Source organism: Saccostrea cucullata, unplaced genomic scaffold, assembly GCF_032062105.1.
Source record: "Saccostrea cucullata isolate Sc308-1 unplaced genomic scaffold, CSIRO_AGI_Scuc_v1 ctg703, whole genome shotgun sequence".
In the NCBI taxonomy this organism is placed as follows: domain Eukaryota; kingdom Metazoa; phylum Mollusca; class Bivalvia; order Ostreida; family Ostreidae; genus Saccostrea; species Saccostrea cuccullata.
Window position 1 is genome coordinate 79,929 of NW_026924126.1, and position 24,521 is coordinate 104,449.

General features: G+C 34.9%; 1 protein-coding gene across 1 annotated transcript; it reads left to right on the forward strand.

Moving 5' to 3' along the window:
• The first annotated feature begins 57 nt into the window (after window positions 1-57).
• Window positions 58-23,959, forward strand: LOC134265826 (transmembrane protein 241-like). Its single transcript, XM_062748049.1, has 15 exons — window positions 58-523; window positions 1,557-1,603; window positions 2,232-2,315; window positions 2,457-2,538; window positions 5,864-5,941; window positions 7,832-7,909; window positions 11,127-11,175; window positions 11,443-11,491; window positions 16,749-16,784; window positions 20,535-20,569; window positions 21,538-21,607; window positions 22,596-22,692; window positions 22,884-22,948; window positions 23,464-23,537; window positions 23,638-23,959. Exons 1-15 carry the CDS (start codon window positions 434-436, stop codon window positions 23,751-23,753), a joined length of 1,050 nt encoding a protein of 349 aa, XP_062604033.1. The 5' UTR covers window positions 58-433; the 3' UTR covers window positions 23,754-23,959.
• The last annotated feature ends 562 nt before the right edge of the window (window positions 23,960-24,521 follow it).

The following is a 24,521-nucleotide window of genomic DNA, read 5'->3' on the forward strand; positions in this document are numbered from 1 at the left end:
TCTCTTTATTTTCACTTGATCCGTTTAGAGTTAGAAGAATTAATCTGGACTGTAGTACAAAACATATTTTAAAAGAGTGTAGTTTAGTTATTATAGCAAGTGACAATAGTAAAAAATTCACTTATCTGTATCGTACATCATTATCGGAATAAGAAAAAGAAAACAGCTGCGAAACAAATGACGAGTCTCTTTAAGCAACATGCAGTAATCAATAAATACAATATGGATTTAGTAATTTACAGTCTATTATCCTTACTTTGGTAAAACTTGTGAATCCTAGGTATTCTATTATTGACTTAAAGTGAAGGCCCAGTAAATCGTGATGCAGACAAAGAGTTATGTATGTGAGTGTTTCCATAATTAACCAGCAATCAGGGATTACTAATAACACCAGGAGCTGACAGAGGTGGGAACAGGGATATATGTTACAAAGATGACTTATCTTTTAGATGTTGAGAGGAAAATGGCATCAGAAATAGGAACCTTTTTCTTGTTATTTGTCCTTACAAACTTTGTCAACAAGGTAAGTCTAAAAACATCTCGCAAAATTAAAAAAACAAATAGTATAGAGCGAAAAAGGAGTAATGTTCATACAGGCAATTTTTAATGAATCTGACAACAAACAGAGTCATTAACCTGATCTGAAAAAAAGTGACAATAAAATACATATTTTAAATGTGAGTGGTCATTAATGCCTAATGCCTTCTTTACTCTTGAACTTCTAGGACATAAAGCTGCATGAATGTGATAATAATCAGTCCTTACCAACCTGTGAAATCTTTGTCACTTGAGCATGTTTAGACAATAGTATACAGTTATGGAATGGGTACGAGGGAAATAGCAAATTTATGGTTCCCCAAGGGAGGAAACTATTTCAAGAGGCAGCGAAGCCACCGAGGGAAATAGTTTCCTGCCGAGGGGAACCATAAATCGCTATTTCCCGAGTTCTCATTTCATAACTGTTTTATTATACCGAAACAATCATAGGGGATTTAATTTTTTTTACCAGATATTCCGAAATTTGAAAAAAAAAACCACTATAAAGGTATAATTACAAATGTATGCGGTTTAACACATTGTATGATAAGTAATACATCGTGTCCTAAAGCAATGAAATTATTTTTAAAAAGTATTTTCACTGACATTTCAAAGAATTATCGTTGTCTTCATTTTGCTAGAATTCAAGTATGATTTTGACATCGCATGTCAAAATGTTTTGACGTCATAGTTACATTGCTAATAACATGACGTCACAGACTCGAGATTCCTTGAAAGCTCTGCCCACTGAACACTTTAATAAATATTCATGAGGGAGTAGTCCCAGGGAGTAGCTCTGATTTTCCAGGGAGTAGTCTTCAGATGAGGGATGTACATGTAGTCTCTTCTCAGGGAAATAGACAGTTTTATTGTATTAATTTTATATAGAGTAATTACAGTAGAGGTATAATAATTCCATTTAGTAGTCATATCTGAGAAACTCAGGTGACCATTAAAGTCAATGGGCCTCTTGTTCTTGTTCACAATGAAAATCAATTCTTACTTCTTTCATTTTACAGTATGTCCTGTCTGTCTTGGAGTTTAAATACCCAACTGTTTTTCAAGGGTATGTATTTGTTTTTGTTATTTAATATCTTGTACAGTACGTTTTAATGTGATATGTGATAATATTTAATGCATTCATGACAAGAACTTTTTTATATAAATTTTATTTCATGTTATATGCATTATACAATGCAATATAATTAAAATATTCTTCTTCATCAAGTTTGCATTTTATGAGTTTTCACCAAGTAAAGGGTTAGTATTATGATGTTGAATACTATAAGATTTACTGTAGGGACTCTGGATTAAAATACACTGTAGGCTATGTCTGCTGCCCAATACCACTCAACTTTTAGATCTCCTAAGGTGAAGGTGTCAAATTTATCTAAGAGCATCAATGACTCAAGGACTTTCACTTTTACTGAAAAATAAGGATGCAACCCTTAAATGAGAATATGATAGGGAAAAAACTAGAAGAACTAAGTCTATGGGGAGATCACTCTAATAGTGTCAAATTCATGGAAATACATGTAGAACTCTTCAGTTTACAATATGTGTTCTCAACTAGAATTTTTGAAATATAAATTTCAGAGAACCCTAAAAAAGAGGATCCTGTCCTAGGTAAGTCCTGAAATACTACTTAAGTAGCTATTGAGTGTTGTTATAACTATAAGTGTTGAACCTTACAGATGGCAGACTCTGGTTGGTTTCGTAGTTCTACAACTCCTTGTTATCACAAAGCGTGTTCCACCGATGCTGACAGACACAAACAGGTTTTACAACCTACAAGTTTAACTTTCTTCCTACATTTAACATGTTTAATTTTGTTGGTATAAGAGATGTTATTTGCCTGTGTAAAAGGTGTTATCTTTAATTTAATATCAATTAAATAATTAACTCCTCTCCGTATATAGGTCAGACTGGGTTCATTGGATCCCTGGGATGATGCTCTTTGCTGGTTCAGTCTACTCAGGATCAAAGGGTCTCGCTAACTTGGTATATAACTGGTTTTGTGTCAGTAGGAGTAAGCCATGATGAAACAGGAACATTTATTTCCGTTTATTTAGACAATCTGTGAAATGATAAAAGGGGGAAAAATGCAGAAGAAGTTGATTTTTACCTATATTTGTCCACTTTATGTGATTTTGTAAAAGCCTAAATGCACATTAAACTAATCCAATGTGAGACACTAGGACTTCTTTGTTAGGATACCTTTTTAGCTCACCTGAGCCAAAGGCTCAAGTGAGCTTTTCTGATCAAAATTTGTCCGTTGTCTGTCGTCGTTGTTGTTGTCGTCGTAAACTTTTCACATTTTCATCTTCTTCTCAAGAACCACTGGACCAATTTCAACCAAACTTGGCACAAAGTATCCTTGGGTGAAGGGGATTCAAGTTTGTTCAAATGAGGGGCCACGCCCTCTTCCAAGGGGAGATAATTATGAATTAGTAAAAAATTAATAGCATTTTTAGGTCACCTGAGTAACTCAGGTGACCTATTGCTATCCGTTTTCGTCGTCCGTCGTGTGTCGTGTGTTAACATTTGAACATTTTCAGCTTCTTCTCTGAAACCACTGAACCAATTTCAACCAAATTTGGTATACAGCATCTATGGGTGGAGGGGAACAAAAATTGTGAATTTCATGGTCCCCGCCCCCCTGGGGCCTGAGGGGTGGGGCCAAAACCACTAAAATTAATGAAATCTTTAAAAATCTTCTTCTTTACTCCTGGACATCAAGCAGGCAAACTATTGGCATGAATGTAATGAGCATTGAGTCCTCTACCAAAATTGTGAAATTCATGGCCCCAGGGTCAGGGGTTCTAGTGCTAGGGCTGGGCTCTATAGATTGTATAGTGAAAATGCATTATTTCTTTGAAAATCTTCTTCTCTCTCCTGGGTATTAAATACACTAACTAAGCACATAGTTATGATGAGCAAGAGTGCCTCTTCCAGATTTGTGAATTTCATGGCCCCAGGGTCAGGGGTTCTGGTGTTAGGGCGGGGCTCTATAGATTATATAGTGAAAATGCATTATTTCTCTGAAAATCTTCTTCTCTGCTCCTGGGTATTAGATAAACTAACTAATGCCCTGTTCACACGGAGAGTTTAATTCGAATTAAACGTAAGTTTACTGCGAATTAGCTTCGCTTAGCGTTCACACGGAGAATTTAATGCGGATTAGTTTACTTCGCATTAGTTTACTGCGCATTAAATTACTTCGCATTAGCTTCGTGTGAACGCTAAGCGAAGCTAATTCGAATTAAATTTTGGGGCATGCGTAATGGCAAAACTAAGTCAAATGCATCATGTCGGTGGTCAACTTTAAGTACTTGTGCTATTTTTGAGTCAAAAACTAAGAAAAAATGTCTTAATCACTAGAATATGTCTCCAGACACTGTGACATTATGTCAAATGCATCTGCTTCTGCATAAGGTGACGTGATTTGCAAATGACGTCATAATAGCCTTCCTCACGCCTGACTGTCGAAGTAAAATTTTAATTCGCATTAGTTTACTTCGCATTAGCTGTCGTGTGAACGCAATTTAATTCGCATTAGTTTGATTCGCATTAGTTTGCTTCGCATTAATTTACTGCGAATTAAACTTGTCGTGTGAACAGGGCATAAGCACATAGTTATGATGAGCACGAGTGCCTCTTCCAGATTTGTGAATTTTATGGCCCCAGGGTCAGGGGTTCTGGTGTTAGGGCGGGGCTCTATAGATAGTATAGTGAAAATGCATTATTTCTTTGAAAATCTTCTTCTCTGCTCCTGGGTATTAAATACACTAAATAAGCACATAGTTATGATGAGCAAGAGTGCCTCTTACAAAATTGTGAATTTTATGGCCCCAGGGTCAGGGGTTCTGGTGTTAGGGCTGGGCTCTATAGATTATATAGTGAAAATGCATTATTTCTTTGGAAATCTTCTTCTCTGCTCCTGGGTATTAGATAAACTAACTAAGCACATAGTTCTGATGAGCAAGAGTGCCTCTTCCAAAATTGTGAATTTTATGGCCCCAGGGTCAGGGGTTCTGGTGTTAGGGCGGGGCTCTATTGATTATATAGTGAAAATGCATTATTTCTTTGAAAATCTTCTCCTCTGCTCCTGGGTATTAGATTAACTAACTAAGCACATAGTTATGGTGAGCAAGAGTGCCTCTTCCCAAATTGTGAATTTTATGGCCCCAGGGTCAGGGGTTCTGGTGTTAAGTCGGGGCTCTATTGATTATATAGTAAAAATACATTTATTCTTTGTAAATATTTTTCTTTGCTTCTGGGTTTTAAGCCAATGATCCAAGTATATATATATTTATGATGAAGAAAGGTGCATCTAGCAAAGTGGTTTTTAATGCCCCCAGGGTCAAAAGGGGGGGGGGGTGGGGGTGGTTACATAGCCTGAAAATAAATTAATGCTTTGAAATCTGCTCTTTGGTATCAATCAGCCATTTTATGATAAAATTTGCAAAATTTTGAAATATATGGCCCTGGGTCAGTGGTTCCTTTGGGGTGAGGTGCACAACTGGTTATAAAGTGGAAGTGCATTTTCTCTTTGTTACTCTGATCTACCTCTGGGTATTAAGTAAATAGAGTAAGCATGCTAAGTTAATAATTATGATAAGCAATGGTGCCTCTTTCAAAATTGTAAATTGTGAATTTCATGGCCTCCGGTTTTAACACGAACCAAATTTAATTGTTTGAAAGTTGTTACACAATACTCAGGTGACCTATAAGGCCCGTGGGCCTCTTGTTAAAAAATCTTCTTCTCAAGAACCACTGGGCCAGGAAAGATGAACCTCATGTGGAATCATCCTCAGGTAGTGTAGATTGAAGTTTGTTCAAATCATGACCCCTGGGGGTAGGGTGGGGCCAAAATGGCCGATCAAAGTTTTACATAGAAATATATACGAAAAATCTTTAAAAATCTTCTTCTCAAGAACCACTGGGCCAGGAAAGATGAAACTCATGTGAAATCATCCTCAGGTAGTGTAGATTGAAGTTTGTTCAAATCATGACCCCTGGGGGTAGGGTGGGGCCAAAATGGCCAATCAAAGTTTTACATAGGAATATATAGGGAAACCTTTTAAAATCTTCTTTTCAAGTACTTTAAAGCCATGCTTAGTGATATTTATAGGGAATCATCTTAGGTAGTGTAGATTCAAGTTTGTTAAAATCATGACCCCCTTGGGGGGTTAAAATTCATGCCCCCTCCCCCCTCAGTAAACTTTCAGTTTTGATCTGATATGTGCTTTTTCTAGCCAATTGCTAAGGTGAGCGATGTGGCCCCTGGGCCTCTTGTTTCTCAGTTGTTCTACTCCTTTTGCAGCCAATGCCAGTGTTCTTTGCTCTCCAAAACCTTGCCTCAGTCATTGTGTGTGGAGTCCAGATGATTATTACTCAAACAGTGAGTTCAGATTTAAACTTTATGTACTGACGTAAATTTGTCTGTGCTTCACATGTCATACAGCACATAACTGGATGATAGAAGTATTTAATTGTTAATATTTGGACTACATTCAACAGTTTGCATAGTCATAAAATTTCTTTATTTGAACAACTTTATTTACCCCCTTCATATTTATGTTTTCTTTCTGTTTCTTTTTCTTTAAAATATAGCTTATTGTGTACAATAGGCCATTAATGTATTTTGAGGTAAAGATAATCGGCTAAAGAAATATATCCAGGGTGTGTGATTAAATTGTTTTAAAAATGATTATCTATATTTATCACTAAAAAAAGATATGAGACATATGATTTCGATATATCTGCTGGTAATCACATGCTCTGGATTTATATAGATGTTCTGTGTCGTCAGAGTTTTTGGTAATTCATGTGCAGCATTTAAAAAAGGAGGAGGTTCTAAACACTGTAGAGTTCTTATTCCATCAAAATGGTACATTTTACAGTAAAGATTACCTGCCATGTTAGACATGTTGGAAATTTTTTTTAAATTTTGACCTATCCCTGTCATTTAACAACAATTAATCTTGTGGAAATATTTTTTTTAATTACACAATATGTACCTCAAATCTCTTTTAAGTTTTTTTCCTGCATATTAAAATTAGAAGTGTATATAGTGTTTATATCTTTAAAACAATTTTATTTTCATATGGGGTAGGGTTATTTTGATATGTTTTATGTTGTTTGTTCATGGTACCTCTTGTTTTCTTTAAATCATCTTATAATTTCCCCAGTGCTTAGAGCCTCTTAAGATTTCTTAACTTCCCTCAACAAAGTAGGATAGTATTTTAGTCCGTCCATTCCCTAGTAATTGTAAGCCATACCTAAACAAAACGTGCAAATCTTATCAATTTCTGAATTCACACCTACTAAAATTGCTTTGATGAGAAGGTTCAAGTCTTGTAGCAGGTCCTTGCTTAGCTCTTCTGGTCTGAGACCAGAACTTATGTGATATTAAGGTTTCCTTTGACTGACCATCTGTTTGTATTTTTAGCTCACATGTGTCAAAGGCCTAGTTAATTTTTTTTTTCTGATCAAAGGGTGTCTGGCATCCACCTGTTGTCCGTAAACCATAAAGTTTTTAAGTTGTTCAAATCATGCCCCCCTCCTCCCCTGGGGATATTAAAAGATAAAAAAGAAGTAGTGCAAAGGATTATAGAAGAAATATCTTTGAAAATTATCCTCTCAACACTTAGCCATTGTTATTTATATCAATACATGAGCATTGTCAGGCAGTGTTGTTTCAGTTTTGTTAAAAACGTTACCCTTGGGGGTCGGGCAGGCAGGACTGGTGGATGAAATTTTAACATAGGAATGTATAAGAAAAAAAAAGAAAAATCTTTTAAAGCCATAATTAGTTATATTTACACGTAAATGTAGATTGAAGCATCCTCAGTTAGTTGATATAGATTCAAGTTTGCTCAAATCCTGTCCCTTTCTCTGACCATGCAGGAGCATGTATGTACAGAATATTTATATATTTTTTTTGAAAATTCAGTTCTGAAGTTAGATTTGTTTCTTTAGCAGAGTTGCTCAGGTTATCAATGTGGTCCATGGGCCTCTTGTTTTTTTTTTTTTAATGAAATGTCTATATTTTGAACCTTCTCATTTGGTGTTTTGAACTTACTCAATTGGTGTGAGTCTTTGTTTTTTGTTTTTTTGTTTGTTTGTTTGTTTTTTTTTTCCATAAAAAAATTTCAATATGTGCTCCTTCATATTTCATTACCTGTTTTATTTTTGATTATTTTTTGTTGCAATAAATCTTAAATTTAATTAAGCTTGATAATCTAACACTCATCTTGTTCTTTAAACTCCTCTTTGATTTAATTGACAGTTGACAAGTTTCTTTACCTACTGTATGATGATGCTGACAGTGATATCATCCATTATCATCATCCACACTGACCCACAGGTAAATATCAAATTGACCCACCAGTAAATATCAAACTGACCCACAGGTAAATATCACACTGACCCACAAGTAAATGTCACACTGACCCACAGGTAAATATCAAACCGACCGACAGGTAAATATCACACTGACACACAGGTAAATATCATACCCACAGGTAAATATCACAATGACCCACAGGTAAATATCAAATTAACCCACAGGTAAATATTAAACTGACCCACAGGTAAATATCAAACTGACCCACAGGTAAGTATCATACTGACCCATAGGTAAACGTCAAACTGACCCACTGGTAAATATCAAACTGACCCACTGGTAAGTATCATACTGACCCACAGGTAAACATCAAACTGACCCACTGGTAAATATCAAACTGACCCACTGGTAAATATCAAACTGAACCACAGGTAAATATCAAACTGATGCACAGGTAAATATCAAACTGACATACAAGTTAATAACAAACTGACACACAGGTAAATATCAAATTGACCCACAGGTAAATATCAAACTGACCCACAGGTAAATATCGCACTGACACACAGGTAAATAACAAACTGACACACAGGTAAATATCAAATTAACCCCCAGGTTATTATCAAACTGACCCACAGGTAAAAATCAAACTGACACACAGCTAGATATTAAACTGATATTTCAAACACTTCACACCTTTATTTTGAAGTTTAGTAACTCATTTTAGATTATTTTCATGCATACAGCGGCTGCCTCTTAAACTAGTACTTTGGACTAGCACACATTTATTATAAAAAGGTAATTATGATTAATTCAATTCATAACTTGTATATCCATTGGCAATCAAAGCCTCCAATTAGATAATTTGTGAAATACTTATCAAAACAAATCGGCCATATTTGTAAAATGCTAAGTCAAGTTTATTTAAGGAATGAATTTAATAGCTACCCATTTTATACGGTATAAACTGGGTTGGGGCAGTTTACGCTTAAAGCATAAACTGTTCCAACCCAGTTTATACCGTATAAAATGGGTAGCTATTAAATTCATTGCTTATAATTTAATTTTCATTCATTTGATGTAAGAAAAAGAGATGACTGTTCTAACAAAATGACTTCAATATTTGTACAAAATTTGAATGTAACGTCAGGCAGATCGATACGTTTTCGATAAAAGTCATTGTGACATAGGCAACCCATTTTATACGATATAAAGTAAATTTTTTATCCAATCAAACACAGTGTTACAACCAGAATTGAATTATAGTTAAATATTTACATTTCCATTGTCTTTGTACGTACAAGATAAAATTACGAAATGTAAATGTACTTTATTTCCCCATCAATGTATTGGCGCGGTTAAAGAAATCACATGCTGGGCGGGACAAATAGCTAGACAGAAGCAGGGCTTGGAGCACGTGGATTGGCAGAATCAAAGCATGTAAATATAAGGAATAACTGTCAGATTTTTAGGTCACCTGAGTCACTCAGGTGACCTATTGCTATCTGTTTTCATCCGTCGTATGTCGTTCGTCTTCAATCGGTGGTAAACTTTTGAACATTTTCAGCTTCTTCTCTAGAACTGCTAAGCCAATTTCAACCAAATTTGGTATACAGCATCTATGGGTAAAGGGGAACAAAAATTGTGAAATTGATGGCCCTGCCCCCCTGGGGCCTGAGGGGTGGGGCCAAAACCACCAAAATTAATGCAATCTTTAAAAATCTTCTCCTTTACTCCTGGACATCTAGCAGTCAAACTGTTGGCATGATGATAATCAAAATTGAGTCTTCTACCAAAATTGTGAAATTCATGGCCCCTGGGTCAGGGGTTCTGGGGTTAGGGTGGGGCTATATAGATCATATAGTAAAAGTGCATTATTTCTTTGAAAGTCTTCTTCTCTGTTCCTGAGTATTAAATAAACTAACTAAGTATATAGTTATGATAAGCAAGATTGCCTCTTCCAAAATTGTGAATTTTATAGCCCCAGGGTCAGGGGTTCTGGTGTTAGGGCGGGGCTCTATTGATTATATAGTGAAAATACATTAATTCTTTGAAAATCTTCTCTGCTCCTGGGTATTAAATGAATTAACTAAGTATATATTATGCCTCTTTCAAAGTTGTGATTTTTTATGGCCCCAGGGTCAGGGGTTCTGGTGTTAGGGCGGGGCTCTGTTGATTTATATAGTGAAAATACATTAATTCTTTGAAAATCTTCTTCTCTGCTCCTGGGTATTAAATAAATTAACTAAGCACATAGTTATGATGAGCAAGAAACCTCTTCCAAAATTGTGAATTTTATGGCCCCAGGGTCAAGGGTTCTTGTGTTAGGATAGGGCTCTATTGAGTATATAGTGAAAATACATTAATTCTTTGAAAATCTTCTTCTCTGCTTCTGGGTATTAAATAACCTAACTAAGTATATAGTTATGATGAGCAAGAATGCCTCTTTCAAAGTTTTGAATTTTATGGCCCCAGGGTCAGGGTTCCTGGTGTTCGGGCGGGGCTCTATTGATTATATATAGTGAAAATGCATTAATTCTTTGAAAATCTTCTCTGCTCCTGGGTATTAAATAAACTAACTAAGTACATAGTTATGATGAGCAAGAATGCCTCTTTCAAAATTGTGAATTTTATGGCCCCAGGGTCAAGGTTTCTTGTGTTAGGGCGGGGCTCTATTGATTATAGTGGAAATACGTTAAATCTAAGTGTATAGTTATGATGAGTAATGGTTTCTTTTTCAAAATTTTGAATGCCATGGTGTCTAGTTTAAAACATGAACCAAACTCAATCATTGGAAAGTTGTTGCATGATGCTCATGGGCCTCTTGTTCAATTTCATGACGATGATCAATCGATTGGCTTGCTTGATAATTTTATGCATAAACGCCTTTGGCATTTATGCAAATTATCACGCAAGCCAATCAATTGATCACATCATGAAATTGAAAAATAAAACAGATATTCCTTAAATAACGGTAAATTAAATATGGATTTTTATGAATAAAATTATATTTTTACCTTCTGATTTTAACATATAGAGATATAAATTTTATATGTATGAGTAACCAAATAGCAGTTTTACTAAGCAATATATGTACTCCCATCATTGGATATTTACCTGGTTAACTGCACAGGGGCCGGTAACATACTGTTTTTGATTTTACCTAATCACTATATATATACAAAAAAAACAAACAGTAATAAATATCTTGTATTAAATGATTGGATTTTTTTTTCAGTTTAGTCAAGAAGGATATATCTGGATTGGACTTCATATAATTTTTACAGGTAAAAATGAATTATCAAAATAAGTTTATAGTTACATATACAAAGAAGTAATGAGTTATACATGTATGAGGAAAATAACTACTTACTGGTATAAAAGTTATTTTTGTTACATGCAGTAAAACATGCTAAAAGCACTTTATTCTTGCTGATTTCTGCTTAAAATGTTAAAAGGTCTATGAGAAAGTTATTTTATAGTTTTTTCTATCACCACTTCTGGAAATTTTACTTTGTCAAAACTTTAATATGATGAAATCTTTTTTTCTGTAGGAGGCTTACAGATTTATACAAAATTGATGAAAGGGCGATTGAAATCTAGGTAAAGCAGAATTGATGTACACCAGGGTTCAACATTGGAGCATTACTGATTTTTAGGTCACCTGGGTAAACTCAGGTTACCTATTGCTATCTGTTTTTGTCCATCATCATGTGTTGTATGTTGATATTTGAACATTTTCAGCTTTTTCTCTGCAACCGTTCAACGAATTTCAACCAATTTTGGCATAAAGCATCTAAGAGGAACAAAATTTATGAATTTCATGGTCCCTGCCCCCCTGGGGCCTGAAATATGGTGATAAAACCACTAAAATTAATGCAATGTTTAAAAATCTTTTTCTTTACTCCTGGACATCAAGCAGTCAAACTGTTGGCATGATTGTAATCAGCATTGAGTCTTCTACCAAAATTGTGAAATTCATGACCCCAGGGTCAGAGGTTCTAGTGTTAGGGTGGAGCTAAATAGATTATATAGTGAAAATGCATGATTTCTTTGAAAATCTTCTTCTCTGCTCCTGGGCATTGAATAAACTAACCAAGTATATACTTATCTTAGATATAGCTGCCACGTCCAAAGTTGTGAATTTCATGACCCCAGGGTCAGGGGTTAGGGCTGGACTATATAGATTATATAGTGAAAATTCCTTTCTTTGAAAATCCTCTTCTCTGCTCTTTGGTATTAAACAAACTATCTAAGTAAATACTTATGTTAAACAAGACTGCCTCTTCCAAAATTGTTAATTTTATGGCCCATGGTGGTGGGGGTTCTGGTGTTAGGGTGGGCTATATTGATGAAAATGAATAATTTTTAAAAAAATCTTTTCTCTCCTGGGTATTAAACCAATGACTTATGTATATAGATATGATGAGGAAGGCTGCCTCTTCCAAATTCGTGAATTTCATGGCCCCTGGGTCAGGAGTTCTAGTGTTAGGGCGGGGCTCTAATGATTATGATTATAGTGAAAAGGCATGAATTCTTTGAAAATATTTTCCTTTGCTCCTGGGTATTATGCCAATGATTTAAGTACATTTTTATGATGAAAAAAGGTTCCTCTTCCAAAATGGTTTATTTCAGGGCCCCTTGGGTCATGCATACTGAGGGAGAGGGGGTTACAAAGTCTGAAAATAAATAAATGCTTTGAAATCTGCTCTTTTGTATTAATCAGCCATTGATGATATAATAAAATTTATGATAAAATTTCCAGTATTTTGAAATGTGTGGCCCCAGGGTCAGTGGTTCCTGTTGGTTCGGGTGCACAACTGGTTATAAAGTGGAAATGTGTTTTCTGTTGCTCTGATCTATCTCTGGGTATTAAGTAACCAGAGTAAGCATGCTTAGTGTATAATTATGATAAGCAGTGGTGCCCCTTTCAAAATTGTGAATTTCATGGCCTCTGTTTTACAATATGAACCAAATTCAATTGTTGGAAAGTTGTTACATAATACTCAGGTGACCTACAAGGGGTGATCAAAAAGTTCGCAAACTATCTCTATATCTACAAAACCACAATTCAGATTAGAATGAAATTCGGTACACACATAGCCATACACAAGGTCTATAAATAGCATATGCTGAATAAAGTTTCTCTCCTTGTTTGTGACGTCACAATGTGAAAATGACGTCACTATTTAGGTCACTTGTGACGAAAAATGGTTGTCTCAGTAGAACTCATTCAACAAACGACTGTACAATTTATTGTAATATCTTAGAAATCCCTCTACAGTATCATATAATAATTTGTACACAGCTTATTGAGATAAATGAGTTCCTATAAATTTAATTAATGATTGGATTAATCGTTTTAGTGAAGGAAGGCTGATGGTTAAAAATGATACTTGTCATCTTGCCCAGTGAAAGCAAGTTTGAAAAGATATGTATTTTTAGGTCACCTGAGTAAACTCAGGTGACCTATTGCTATCCGTTTTCGTCCGTCGTCGTGTGGCGTGTGTCGTGTGTCGTGCGTTAACATTTGAACATTTTCAGCTTCTTCTCTGCAACCACTGCACCAATTTCGACCAAATTTGGCACAAAGCATCTATGGGTGAAGGGGAACAAAAATTGTGAATTTCATGGTCCCTGCCCCCCTGGGGCCTGAGGGGTGGGGCCAAAACCACTAAAATTAATGCAATCTTTAAAAATCTTCTTCTTAGGATACTCCTGGACATCAAGCAGTCAAACTGTTTGCATGATTGTAATCAGGATTGAGTCCTCTACCAAAATTGTGAAATTCATGGCCCTGGGGTCAGGGGTTCTAGTGCTAGGGCGGGGCTAAATAAGTATGTAGTGAAAATGCATTATTTCTTTGAAAATCTTCTTCTCTGCTCCTGAGTATTAAATAAACAAACTAAGTACATAGTTATGATGAGTAAGAGTGCCTCTACCAAATTTGTGAATTTTATGGCCCCAGGGTCAGGGGTTCTGGTGTTAGGGTGGGGCTCTATTGATTATATAGTAAAAATACATGATTTCTTTGAAAATCTTCTTCTCTGCCCCTGGGTATCAAATAAACCAAGTAAGTAAAAAGTTATGATGAGCAAGAGTGCCTCTACCAAAATTGTGAATTTTATGGCCCCAGGGTCAAGGGTTCTGGTGTTGGGGGGGGGTCTATAGATTATATAGTGGAATTACATGTACATGAATTCTTTGAAAATCTTCTTCTCTGCTTCTAGGTATTAAACAAACTAACTAAGTGCAAAGTTATGATGAGAATGAGTGCCTCTACCAAAATTGTGAATTTTATGGCCCCAGGGTCAAGGGTTCTGGTGTTGGGGGGGGGGGGGGGCTCTATTGATTATATTGTGAAATAACATGAATTCTTTGAAAATCTTTTTCGCTGCTCCTAGGTATTAAATAAACTAACTAAGTGCATAGTTATGATGAGCAAGAGTGCCTCTACAAAAATTGTGAATTTTATGGCCCCAGGGTCAAGGGTTCTGGTGTTGGGGGGGGGGGGCTCTATTGATTATATAGTGAAATTACATGAATTCTTTGAAAATCTTCTTCTCAACTCCTAGGTATCAAATAAACTAACTAAGTACATAATGATGATAAGCAAGTGTTCCTCAACTAAGATTGTGAATTTTATGGCCCCAGGGTCAAGGGTTCTGGTTTGGGGGGGGGGGGGGGCTCTATTGATTATATAGTAAAAATATGTGAATTCCTTGAAAATCTTCTTCTCTGCTCCTAGGTATTATATAAACTAACTAAGTGCATAGTTATGATGAGCAAGTGTGCCTCAACCAAAATTGTGAATTTAATGGCCCTATCATCAAGGGTTCTGGTGTTGGGGGAGGGGGGCTCTATTGATTATATAGTGAAATTACATGAATTCTTTGAAAATCTTCTCTGCTCCTAGGTATTAAATAAACCAACTAAATGCAAAGTTATGATGAGCAAGAGTGCCTCTACAAAAATTGTGAATTTTATGACCCCAGGGTCAGGGGTTCTGGTGTTAGGGTGGGGCTCTATTGATTATATAGTGAAAATACATTAAATCTTTGAAAATTTTCTTCTCTGTCTCTGGGTATGAAGTAGATGAACTACCTATATAGTTATGATGAGCAAGGGCCCTAATCTTGCAGAATTGTGAATTTCAAGGCCCCAGGGTCAGGGGTGGGGGGCTCTACTTAATATATATTGGAAATGAATTAACTGTTTGAAATCTGGTCTTTTGAATTTATAAAACATTTATTTACTTTTTGATAGGCAATTTTAAGGGTGCCTTTTAAATTTGTGCAACCTAGGTTCATGGGTTTATGTCAGAGTGTTAAGGGCAATACTGATTATTGATGAATATTACTGATTAGTTGGAGTGCATTTTTGTTCCCCTACCCTGCATATGGGTATTCAGTAACCAAGCTAAGCGACTGCTAAGTTTATTGTTATGATGATCAATGGTGCTCTTTCAAAATTGTGAATGCCATATAGCATCTGGCTTAAAACATGTTATTGAATCAAATTCAATACACTGTAACTGGAATGTTGTTGCATAATGCTCAGGTGACCTATAAGGCCCGTGGGCCTCTTGTTAATTAAGCAATTTGCTATCAAAGACCTCCAATTAGCACTTTGAAAAATAGTTGAATATTTGAACAATGATATAAGTATTTTAAAAAATACCTAAGATATCGTTTACTTTAGATTTTTAACATATTAGATATGATAAAAAGGATGCACCCATTCTCTATCCACCTTGAATAAAGGTCTCTCCTGAGACAGAAGATTTGTGTTTTAATGGTCGCCATGCTTATTTTTGGAAAAGATGTTATTATCCACCCATTCTGTTGCCGAGATATGACCATTTCTGACAAATTAACTGTTCTTGTCATAAAAATTAATTCACATGGAAAGAAACATAAAACTCGGAAAAATCTTTTAACTTTTGTGACAGAACGCTACGGAGGGGGTCACGTGACCGCCAATATCACGTGATTCGCGCATGCGCAGAACGGTGGTTGATGTGCATTAAAATTGGGGAGGATTAATTTAAAATATAATCAACATTAAAACCAAATATTGTTTCTTGTATAGAAGTTATTCAATTAGTTTGCGAACTTTTTGATCACCCCTCGTATAAGGCCCATGGGCCTCTTGTCTTAATTTGTTATACTCTTACCAGGGATCAATTTGAGAATGCATGTATATGAACACATTAAAACTTATAATTGGCAAATCAGAATGTATTGTATTCCAAAATCTTGTCTATATAAAGGATGTAAGTTTTAAGTCCCTTTCAGTAAACTCATTATTTAATTCATTATCTACCCAATCTGTCCGATTTCTATAGAACCAGTGAAATGGACAAGTTTTACTGTATATTATATTCAGTAAAATAGATATGTGTGTGCATTGTGACAAGACTTTTCAATAAGTATAAAAAAAAATTTTCCTTTTGACCTTGACCTAAGAGTTTGACCCACTTTCTAAAGACTTTAACCTTGGCAATAACTTTTGAACAGTTAGTACATGTATTTTGGCTTTCATATTTCACATGTTTATTCCTTATGTCAAGACTTCCCTTTGGATTCCAACAGTTTTGACCATTTGACCTTGGAGTTTGACTTGCCTTTGAGAAACTTCAACCTTTGCCAAAGGCTGCCATACAGGGTCATCAGGGTTTTTCCAAACACATTTTGTTTTTGTTTTTTTAAAATGTCTTTGAAGTAACTATATGAGACCTAGAGACCATTTAAGAAGCTGTTGTCCTATAATAATTGGGAGTGCAAATTGAATTTTTAATAGTTTGCCAAAGGTTTAGTGTAATGTATTTCTAGACTAATTCTTATTGCTTTTGTTGCAGCTCAGTAGAGAAGTTGTACTGTAATTACATCTACTGGTAAGTAATGGATGTAAAATGAATTTAATACACTGTATTTACATTAACTCATTTAACTGATAAGAATTTCATAGGGTACATGTATTAAGTTAATATAATTTATTACAATTGAAATGAGAGCAGAATGGAATTAAAATTACATCTACTGTTAAAATTTTGATTATGCATGGTAAGATTATACAGAAATTTAAACATGTTGTTGTTAATCATTTACTGTTAAAAATTAAATGTGGAATGTTGAAAATATAGGAGGGTTGATCAAAAAGTTCGTGGAATTTCTGCATATTTTATTTATTTATAAGTGAAATTGGTTGAAAATTACAAATAAGAATATAGACACTTGTTGAATATTTTAAAATAGAAAATATTTTACATATTTGTGATAGTAACTCTATGGCAGTTACCATAGAAACAGATGTTTGGAAATGCAGGGGAGACAACATCGCGTTTATTATCATTTTGATTCATTATACTTGAAATGAGAATAAAACTGCCCTATGTGTTATAGAAAACAAAAATTACATCATTATTATGATTGCTTGATCTTTTATAAACCTTTGTGTGAGAGTTTTACCGATTTTACTAGATATCTAGTTTATTAGTTGAAAATTATTGTTCATCTTTCGATTGTTAGACGATGTCAAATTTCGGTCAAGTCATAAGTTTTGTGAATATCCCGGGATCATTTTATCTTAAATGTGTATACTATTGACATAGACTGGGGAAAATGCATTTAATTTAAGTTACTGGTTTTCAAGTGGCGCAAGAAATTTTATAAAAATAGAACTTCCATGGACAATGATTAAAGTTGTGGCCGCCTTTTGGAGGCTCTGTTTTCATTGTTTATCCCTCTAGACAAATTGAAAGCATTAATAGACGTTGTCAGCTGACGTACTGTTTTTAGCTCACCTGAGCCGAAGGCTCAAGTGAGCTTTTCTGATCACATTTTGTCCGTCGTCCGTCTGTCCGTCCGTCTGTAAACTTTTCACATTTTCGACTTCTTCTCAAGAACCAATGGACCAAATTTAACCGAACTTGGTACAAAGCATCCGTGGGTGAATGGGAGTTTAAATTGTTAAAATGAGGGGTCAAGTCCCCTTCCAAGGGAAGATAATCAAGAAAATACAAAAATAGGGTGGGGTCATTAAAAAATCTTCTTCTCAAGAACCACTGGGCCAAGAAAGCTGAAACGTATATGGAAGCATCCTTGGGTAGTGTAGATATTAAATTGTTAAAATCATGAACCCTGGGGGTAGGGTGGGGCTACAATAGGGAATCTAAGTTTTACATAGAAATATATAGAAATAATCTTTAAAAATCTTCTTCTCAAGAACCACCGGGCCAGGAAAGCTGAAACTTATGTGGAAGCATCCTTGGGTAGTGTAAATATTAAATTGTAAAAGTCATGACCCCCGGGGGTAGGGCGGGGCTACAATAGGGAATCCAAGTTTTACATAGAAATATATAGAACAAATCTTTAAAAATCTTCTTCTCAAGAACCACTGAGCCAGGAAAGTTGAAACTTATGTGGAAGCATCCTTGGGTAGTTTAGATATTAAATTGTTAAAAGCTTGACCCCTTGGGGTAGGGCGGGGCCACAATAGGGAATCAAGTTTTACATAGAAATATATAGAAATAATCTTTAAAAATCTTCTCCTCAAGAACCACTGGGCCAGGAAAGCTGAAACTTATGTGGAAGCATCCTTGGGTAGTATAGATATTAAATTTTAAAAATCATGACCCCTGGGGCAGGGGGGGGGGGGGGCTACAATAGGGAATCCAAGTTTTACATAGAAATCTATAGAACAAATCTTTAAAAATCTTCTTCTCAAGAACCACTGGGCCAGGAAAGCTGAAACTTATGTGGAAGCATCCTTGGGTATTGTAATTATAAAGTATTAAAATCATGTAAGGGGAGGGGGTATGGAGGGGGCAGGATAGGTATAGCAAGAGGGGAAATTTGCTAAAGATCTGCTTCACCCAAGTTACTCAGGTGAGCGATGTGGCCCATGGGCCTCTTGTTGACATTGCTACTGAAATCGGAATATCATATAGAAAGATGGGGATTATTTTGAAATATGAGTGAAAAATGAAGATAAGTTGGTGCGAGAGAATACCAAGGCTTTTTTTGAGAAAAAAAAATGGAGAAAAAGGCAGCATTTTATAGAATAACGTGTTCGAATTGGACATTAGCATGAGATGCTTCTATAACGTGACGTGGCATACCTAACACAGTGTTACGTCGAAGTCTCCCCCGGGTTTCACAACTATCCATTTTCAGAAAGCTCGTGTGACTTTATTGGTAATTGGAACGTAGTGAAATTTTCCATTATTGTTGCATTATGACTCTATATTATAAATATGCCTATTATTTGCTTTTATCAAATCACGATAACATTTTAGAAAGAAATTCCATGAACTTTTGGATCAACCTTCGTAATGGTTACAACTACATTGTACTGGTAAGAGACATATGCAGAGTAGAGTTCATACTATAGTTTCATTTACACTGTACTTGCAAAGTCATTTATATGGAGTAGACTCGTTTAACTGTAGTTACATATACTGGAAAGAAAAGAAAAAAATGTAGGTATATTTACTGATATTTTGCTGAAAGAAATAAATGCTTCTTGTAAGCAGCAAAGTATCATATCAAAGTGCCAATTTAATTTTCCAGAATTAAATCTTCAGTGTATTCAATGTATATTTTTTTGTATTTCCAGTTCTTGTTTTTAGCTCACCTGAGCCGAAGGCTCAAGTGAGCTTTTCTGATCACATTGTGTCGGTCGTCCGTCCGTCCGTCCGTCTGTCCGTCCGTAAACTTTTCACATTTTCGACTTCTTCTCAAGAACCACTGGGCCAATTTTGACCAAACTTGGTACAAAGCATCCTTGGGTGAAGGGGAATTTAAATTGTTAAAATGAAGGGACATATCCCCTCGCAAGGGGAGATAATCAAGAAAAGACAAAAATAGGGTTGGGTCATTAAAAAATCTTCTTCTCAAGAACCACTGAGCCAGTAAAGCTGAAACTTATGTGGAAGCATCTTGGGGTAGTGTAGATTCTAAATTGTTCAAATCATGACCCCCGGGGGAAGGGCGGGGCCACAATGGGGAATCAAAGTTTGATATAGAAATATATAGGAAAAATCTTTGAAAATCATCTTCTCAAGAACCACTGGGCCAGAAAAGTTGAAACTTATGTGGAAGCATCCTGATATAGTGTACATTCTAAATTGTTCACATCATGACCCCACGGGGGAAGGGTGGGGCCACAATGGGGAATCAAAGTTTTACATAGAAATATATAGGAAAAATCTTTGAAAATCTTCTTCTCAAGAACCACTGGGCCAGAAAAAGTGAAGCTTATGCGGAAGCATTCTCGGGTAGTGTAAATTCTAAATTGTAGGAATCATGACCCCCGGGGGAAGGGCGGGGCCATTATAGGGAATCAAAGTTTTACATAGAAATATATAGGAAAAATCTTTGAAAATCTTCTTCTCAGGAACCACTGGGCCAAAAAAGCTGAAACATATGTGCCCATGGAAGGATCATGGGGTAGTGTCGATTTCAAAATGTCTAAATTATGATCAGTGGGGTAGGGTGGGGATGCATTATGTATAACAAGGGGGAAATCTGGTAAAGAACAGAATGGTCAAAGCTTCTCAGGTGAGCGATGTGGCCCATGGGCCTCTTGTTTTTTTTTAATTTGTTATTAAATAGGGAATTGAAATATTATTCTTTATTTACAGCATAATTTTGTTTGCACCATCAAGTTATTTAATAGGTAAGAGTTTGATAAATTGTTCAAAAAGTACCAGGTATGTAATCAAGGTGCATTATGTTCAACTTATACCCTGAATTATCACTCCATGTCCAGTGTATTCTTTAATCACATGGATGATGCATCTAGGGATGAACACTACCAGACTTGATTTGGATGCTGGATCTGACTAAGACTTTATTTTATGGATGAGTGACCAGATGAAGGGTTTAGGAGCAGCCCCATTCCCAAGTAATTTTAAGTTCTTTTGTAATCAGACTTGCATATGAATGATTTATCTGCAGATGCACAGTACCGGGGGTACTATAGATGTGCCTCAGATGTTGGATCTTACCCTAGAGTTTCCAGATAAATGACCAGATTAAAGTTTTGGGGCAAGTCCATTCATATCAGTAAATATAAACTAACCTTGAATCAATGAAATATTTGGGGGCAGGTTAGTTCCCAAGTAACTGCATGTATAAGCCCTAGCTGGACCAAAAGTTATATTGGTGCCTAGTACTAGACATGCTTACTGGGGACAGACTCTTGCATACTGAATCAGCTGAGAGACATGGACCCATATTTGGCATAAATAGCAGTTGATAATGGAAAGCCCAATGCTTTCATCTCTGTCTTGATATGCCATTAATGATTACAGTCAGTAAAACACCCAAATTTGCATCAGTTGTGACGGACTCTTGTATACTGTGAAATCACAAATTTTTGTGGAGATTTAATTTTTCATTGTTTTTGAGGTACGAAGAGACCCACAAATTCATGTCCACCACGAAATGTTAAATTTCATATACAGAACTACTAAGCAGATCTTCATCCATGAAATCAAATCCCCAAAAATCAATCTTTTTTCATCAAACCATGAAAATTTGACCCCACGAAAATATGTGATTTTACAATATTTGAATGGGGATATGTTCATGAAAAATCCTCAAAGGATATTATTTTACATATTACATGTATATTATTTACAGGAGATGCGCTGGAGGCAGCTAAATTTCCTTACCTGTATTTTTCCAAATTTTGGCTAGGATGTATATTGAGGTATATTTACTTTATAACATATTTCAAGAGACATATCAATATCTTAAGACTGTGTAATTACGAGTGTCTGTCTGCTCACAAAAGTTTTATTTCTTTTAAAATAATTAATATATGTACTTTAGAAAACAATTATTGTGAATTTTTTGTCTCATTTATACTAAATACTGTATAAGTAGAAATTTTAGTGAGACCAAAATTTAGTGATTTGTCCTTAAAAATCTCTAGTTTATTTTTAGCATGAAGTTATTTTAGTGATTTTAAAATGCTCAGTACAGAGGCTATTACAACTAAAACAAAATTAATTTTTAGCTACATTCAAATTTAGCAATCTCAGCACCCTCACTAATAATGCCAAAAATAAATCCTTGCTAAAAATTCTGCTTATAAATGGTAGTTTTTCAAAAATAAGGTGTTGCAAATTTTTTGGATCTACAGTACTTGAAATAGTGTTCTTGATAAATATCTAATCTAAAACTTATGTATCTATTTTAAGGGGAAATATACATGCATAGGATAGAATTTTGTATCTAAACAGTATGGATATCTTCAACTTTGTAAATAACAATTATTTAGTGGTTGAACAATTTTCATACCATTACCAGCTAGAAGTTAAGTTTGAGTCCCCTTAGCAGAAATAAAAAATTACCTCTCTAACAAAACATTTGGCAATAATATAGGGTTGTAAGGGTTGTAACTGTTCATTATAAGTAATATAGCAATATTCCGAGAAATAAATTCTCCTTCTGTTTCCTGAAGTGATGAGAAGGCTTCCTGAAAATGACTGCAGTCTTCATTTCCATTGCTCAAACTGGAAAATCTCAAGAGAAAGGTGACCCTGATGGAGAGATGCAGATGCAAAAATTCACTTCATTACACCTCGGCAGGCTCTTACATATCAAGCATTTTAAAATGACGGTCCATGGACAGAAAGTCCTTGTAGATTACTGCTTTTCTTTTGCATTTTAGTATATAAATATTAATTTTTCAGTGGTGTATTTGGGGTTTTGTTAATTCTTCATTCCATAAATCTACAAGAGAAAAAAATAGGACAAACAGACTTTGCCAAAGTTCAAGGGTTTTCCAAGGTAAGGAATGTATCTGCATTTTATTTATTTCATTCATATTCAGTTTAAAGAATAAATTTTTTGAAATGCATGTGTACACTCAGTCACTCTAGTTGTAAGATGACAACATAGAAAATATACATATACATTGCAACACTTGAAGTCAACATGAATCATTTTACATAAAGAAAATTGTAACATTTTTATTTCAGATATTAGCATCTCTCTTATCATACTTTACATTCAGTGATTTCTACACAGCAAACTTTGCCATGTGGTAAGTAAATTACCTAGGAATATGTCAAATATATAGTTGATAAAGATATATTTCCATTTTTATTTGTTTTCTCTGTGATAAGTCTTTGAAAGTTTGTTAATTTGATCATTCTATCAGCATGCATATTTCGCTAAGCGATAAGTCAGAAAGTAACCCTGAAAGAATACCAGCTTTTTAGCATGGAAACTAAAATTAACAAATGATTAGTGATATATGTATACGAACTCAATTATCAACTGTTCATGATACATTTATACAAACTAAATGAACAACTGCATGTAAGTAATACATTTTTAAAAATTAAATCAACAACTGTTACTTATATAAACATGTAGTTAAAAATGTGCAAAATAATGGACCAATTAAATCACTCTATAAGGAATGATGCAGGTATGAATTTAATTTGATATATGCCAATAAAACCATATGAACAGAATTTTTACATGCTCAATTTTTATTGTGAGCTAGATGTAGACTGACTAGGGATTTGGATGATGGTACTTGTATTTTATCAGGATATTTATAAATCTGGTGGCTGGACTTGCAGTACACGATACCCAGCTGTCTGCCTCTGAAGCCTTTACTACAGGTTCGAGAAATTTAACCGCAAGTGAAGTATTACCAGTAACAGCTGGAATATAATATTCTGTTGATCATTGAATATTAATGGGTCTGATATTTTCTTACAGATTCCACTGAATATAAGAATAAAAGTCCACCATGTAATAGAGGTTCCACATTTGATGACTTTATTCAAGATAAAGATGTATATATTGAGGGAGTTATGGGACCTGATGACCTCTAATAATTTTCTGACAAAATGTACATCGCTGTTTAATATGTCCAAATGTACTGTAGTTTTTGTTGTTATACGTGCAATACACTTATAATTATCTGATAACAAATGCCATATTGTAAATTGAACTATTATCTAATATACATTTAAATGGTCACTTATAATGAACATAAATATGGGAAATAAATAAGTATGAAAAATGGCATATTCATTATTTTACTTTTATCTGACCATATTTACAATATGCAATTGGCAAAGGTTTAATATAAGTTTACCAAATATAAGATCAAGGGATAAAAAAAATAATGGTACCTCCGGAACAGTATTGTAACAAGGAAAGCACATGTGGAATAAAAGCCCATAGCAGGAACCATTTAGAAGGCCAAAGCTATAGTTTATTTTCAAAAGTAGGTCAATCTCTAAAGTCAAGGTTAAAGGTTTAAATCAGTAGTGACCTAGGTTTTTTTTTTTTTTTTTTTTTTTAACAAAGAACAGCAGTGAAATACGAAAGCCCTAGAACTAACTGTTCAAAAGGTAGGGCCAAGGTAAAAGTTTTCCAAAAGTATGCTAAACTACAAGGCCAAAGGATCAAAATTGTTGGTACCCAAAAGGTGGCATTGTTGCAAGTAATATGCCTCTTAATTATGAAAGTCCTAGCACTACCTGTTCCAAAGCTATGGCTAAGGTTAATTTTTTCAAAAGTTGGCCAACCTTCAAGGTCAAAATGTCAAAAATATTTGATCCCAAGGAAAGGTCTCATCACAAGAAATACACATT

Bases quoted from the DNA above. Each gene is read 5' to 3' on its own strand.
- LOC134265826 (XM_062748049.1), top strand. From the start codon at position 434: ATGACTTATCTTTTAGATGTTGAGAGGAAAATGGCATCAGAAATAGGA. The intron at 2,316-2,456 runs GTTTTACAACCT...CTCCGTATATAG, and splicing joins ATGCTGACAGACACAAACAG to GTCAGACTGGGTTCATTGGA. The intron at 21,608-22,595 runs GTATATTTACTT...TTAATTTTTCAG, and splicing joins TGGCTAGGATGTATATTGAG to TGGTGTATTTGGGGTTTTGT.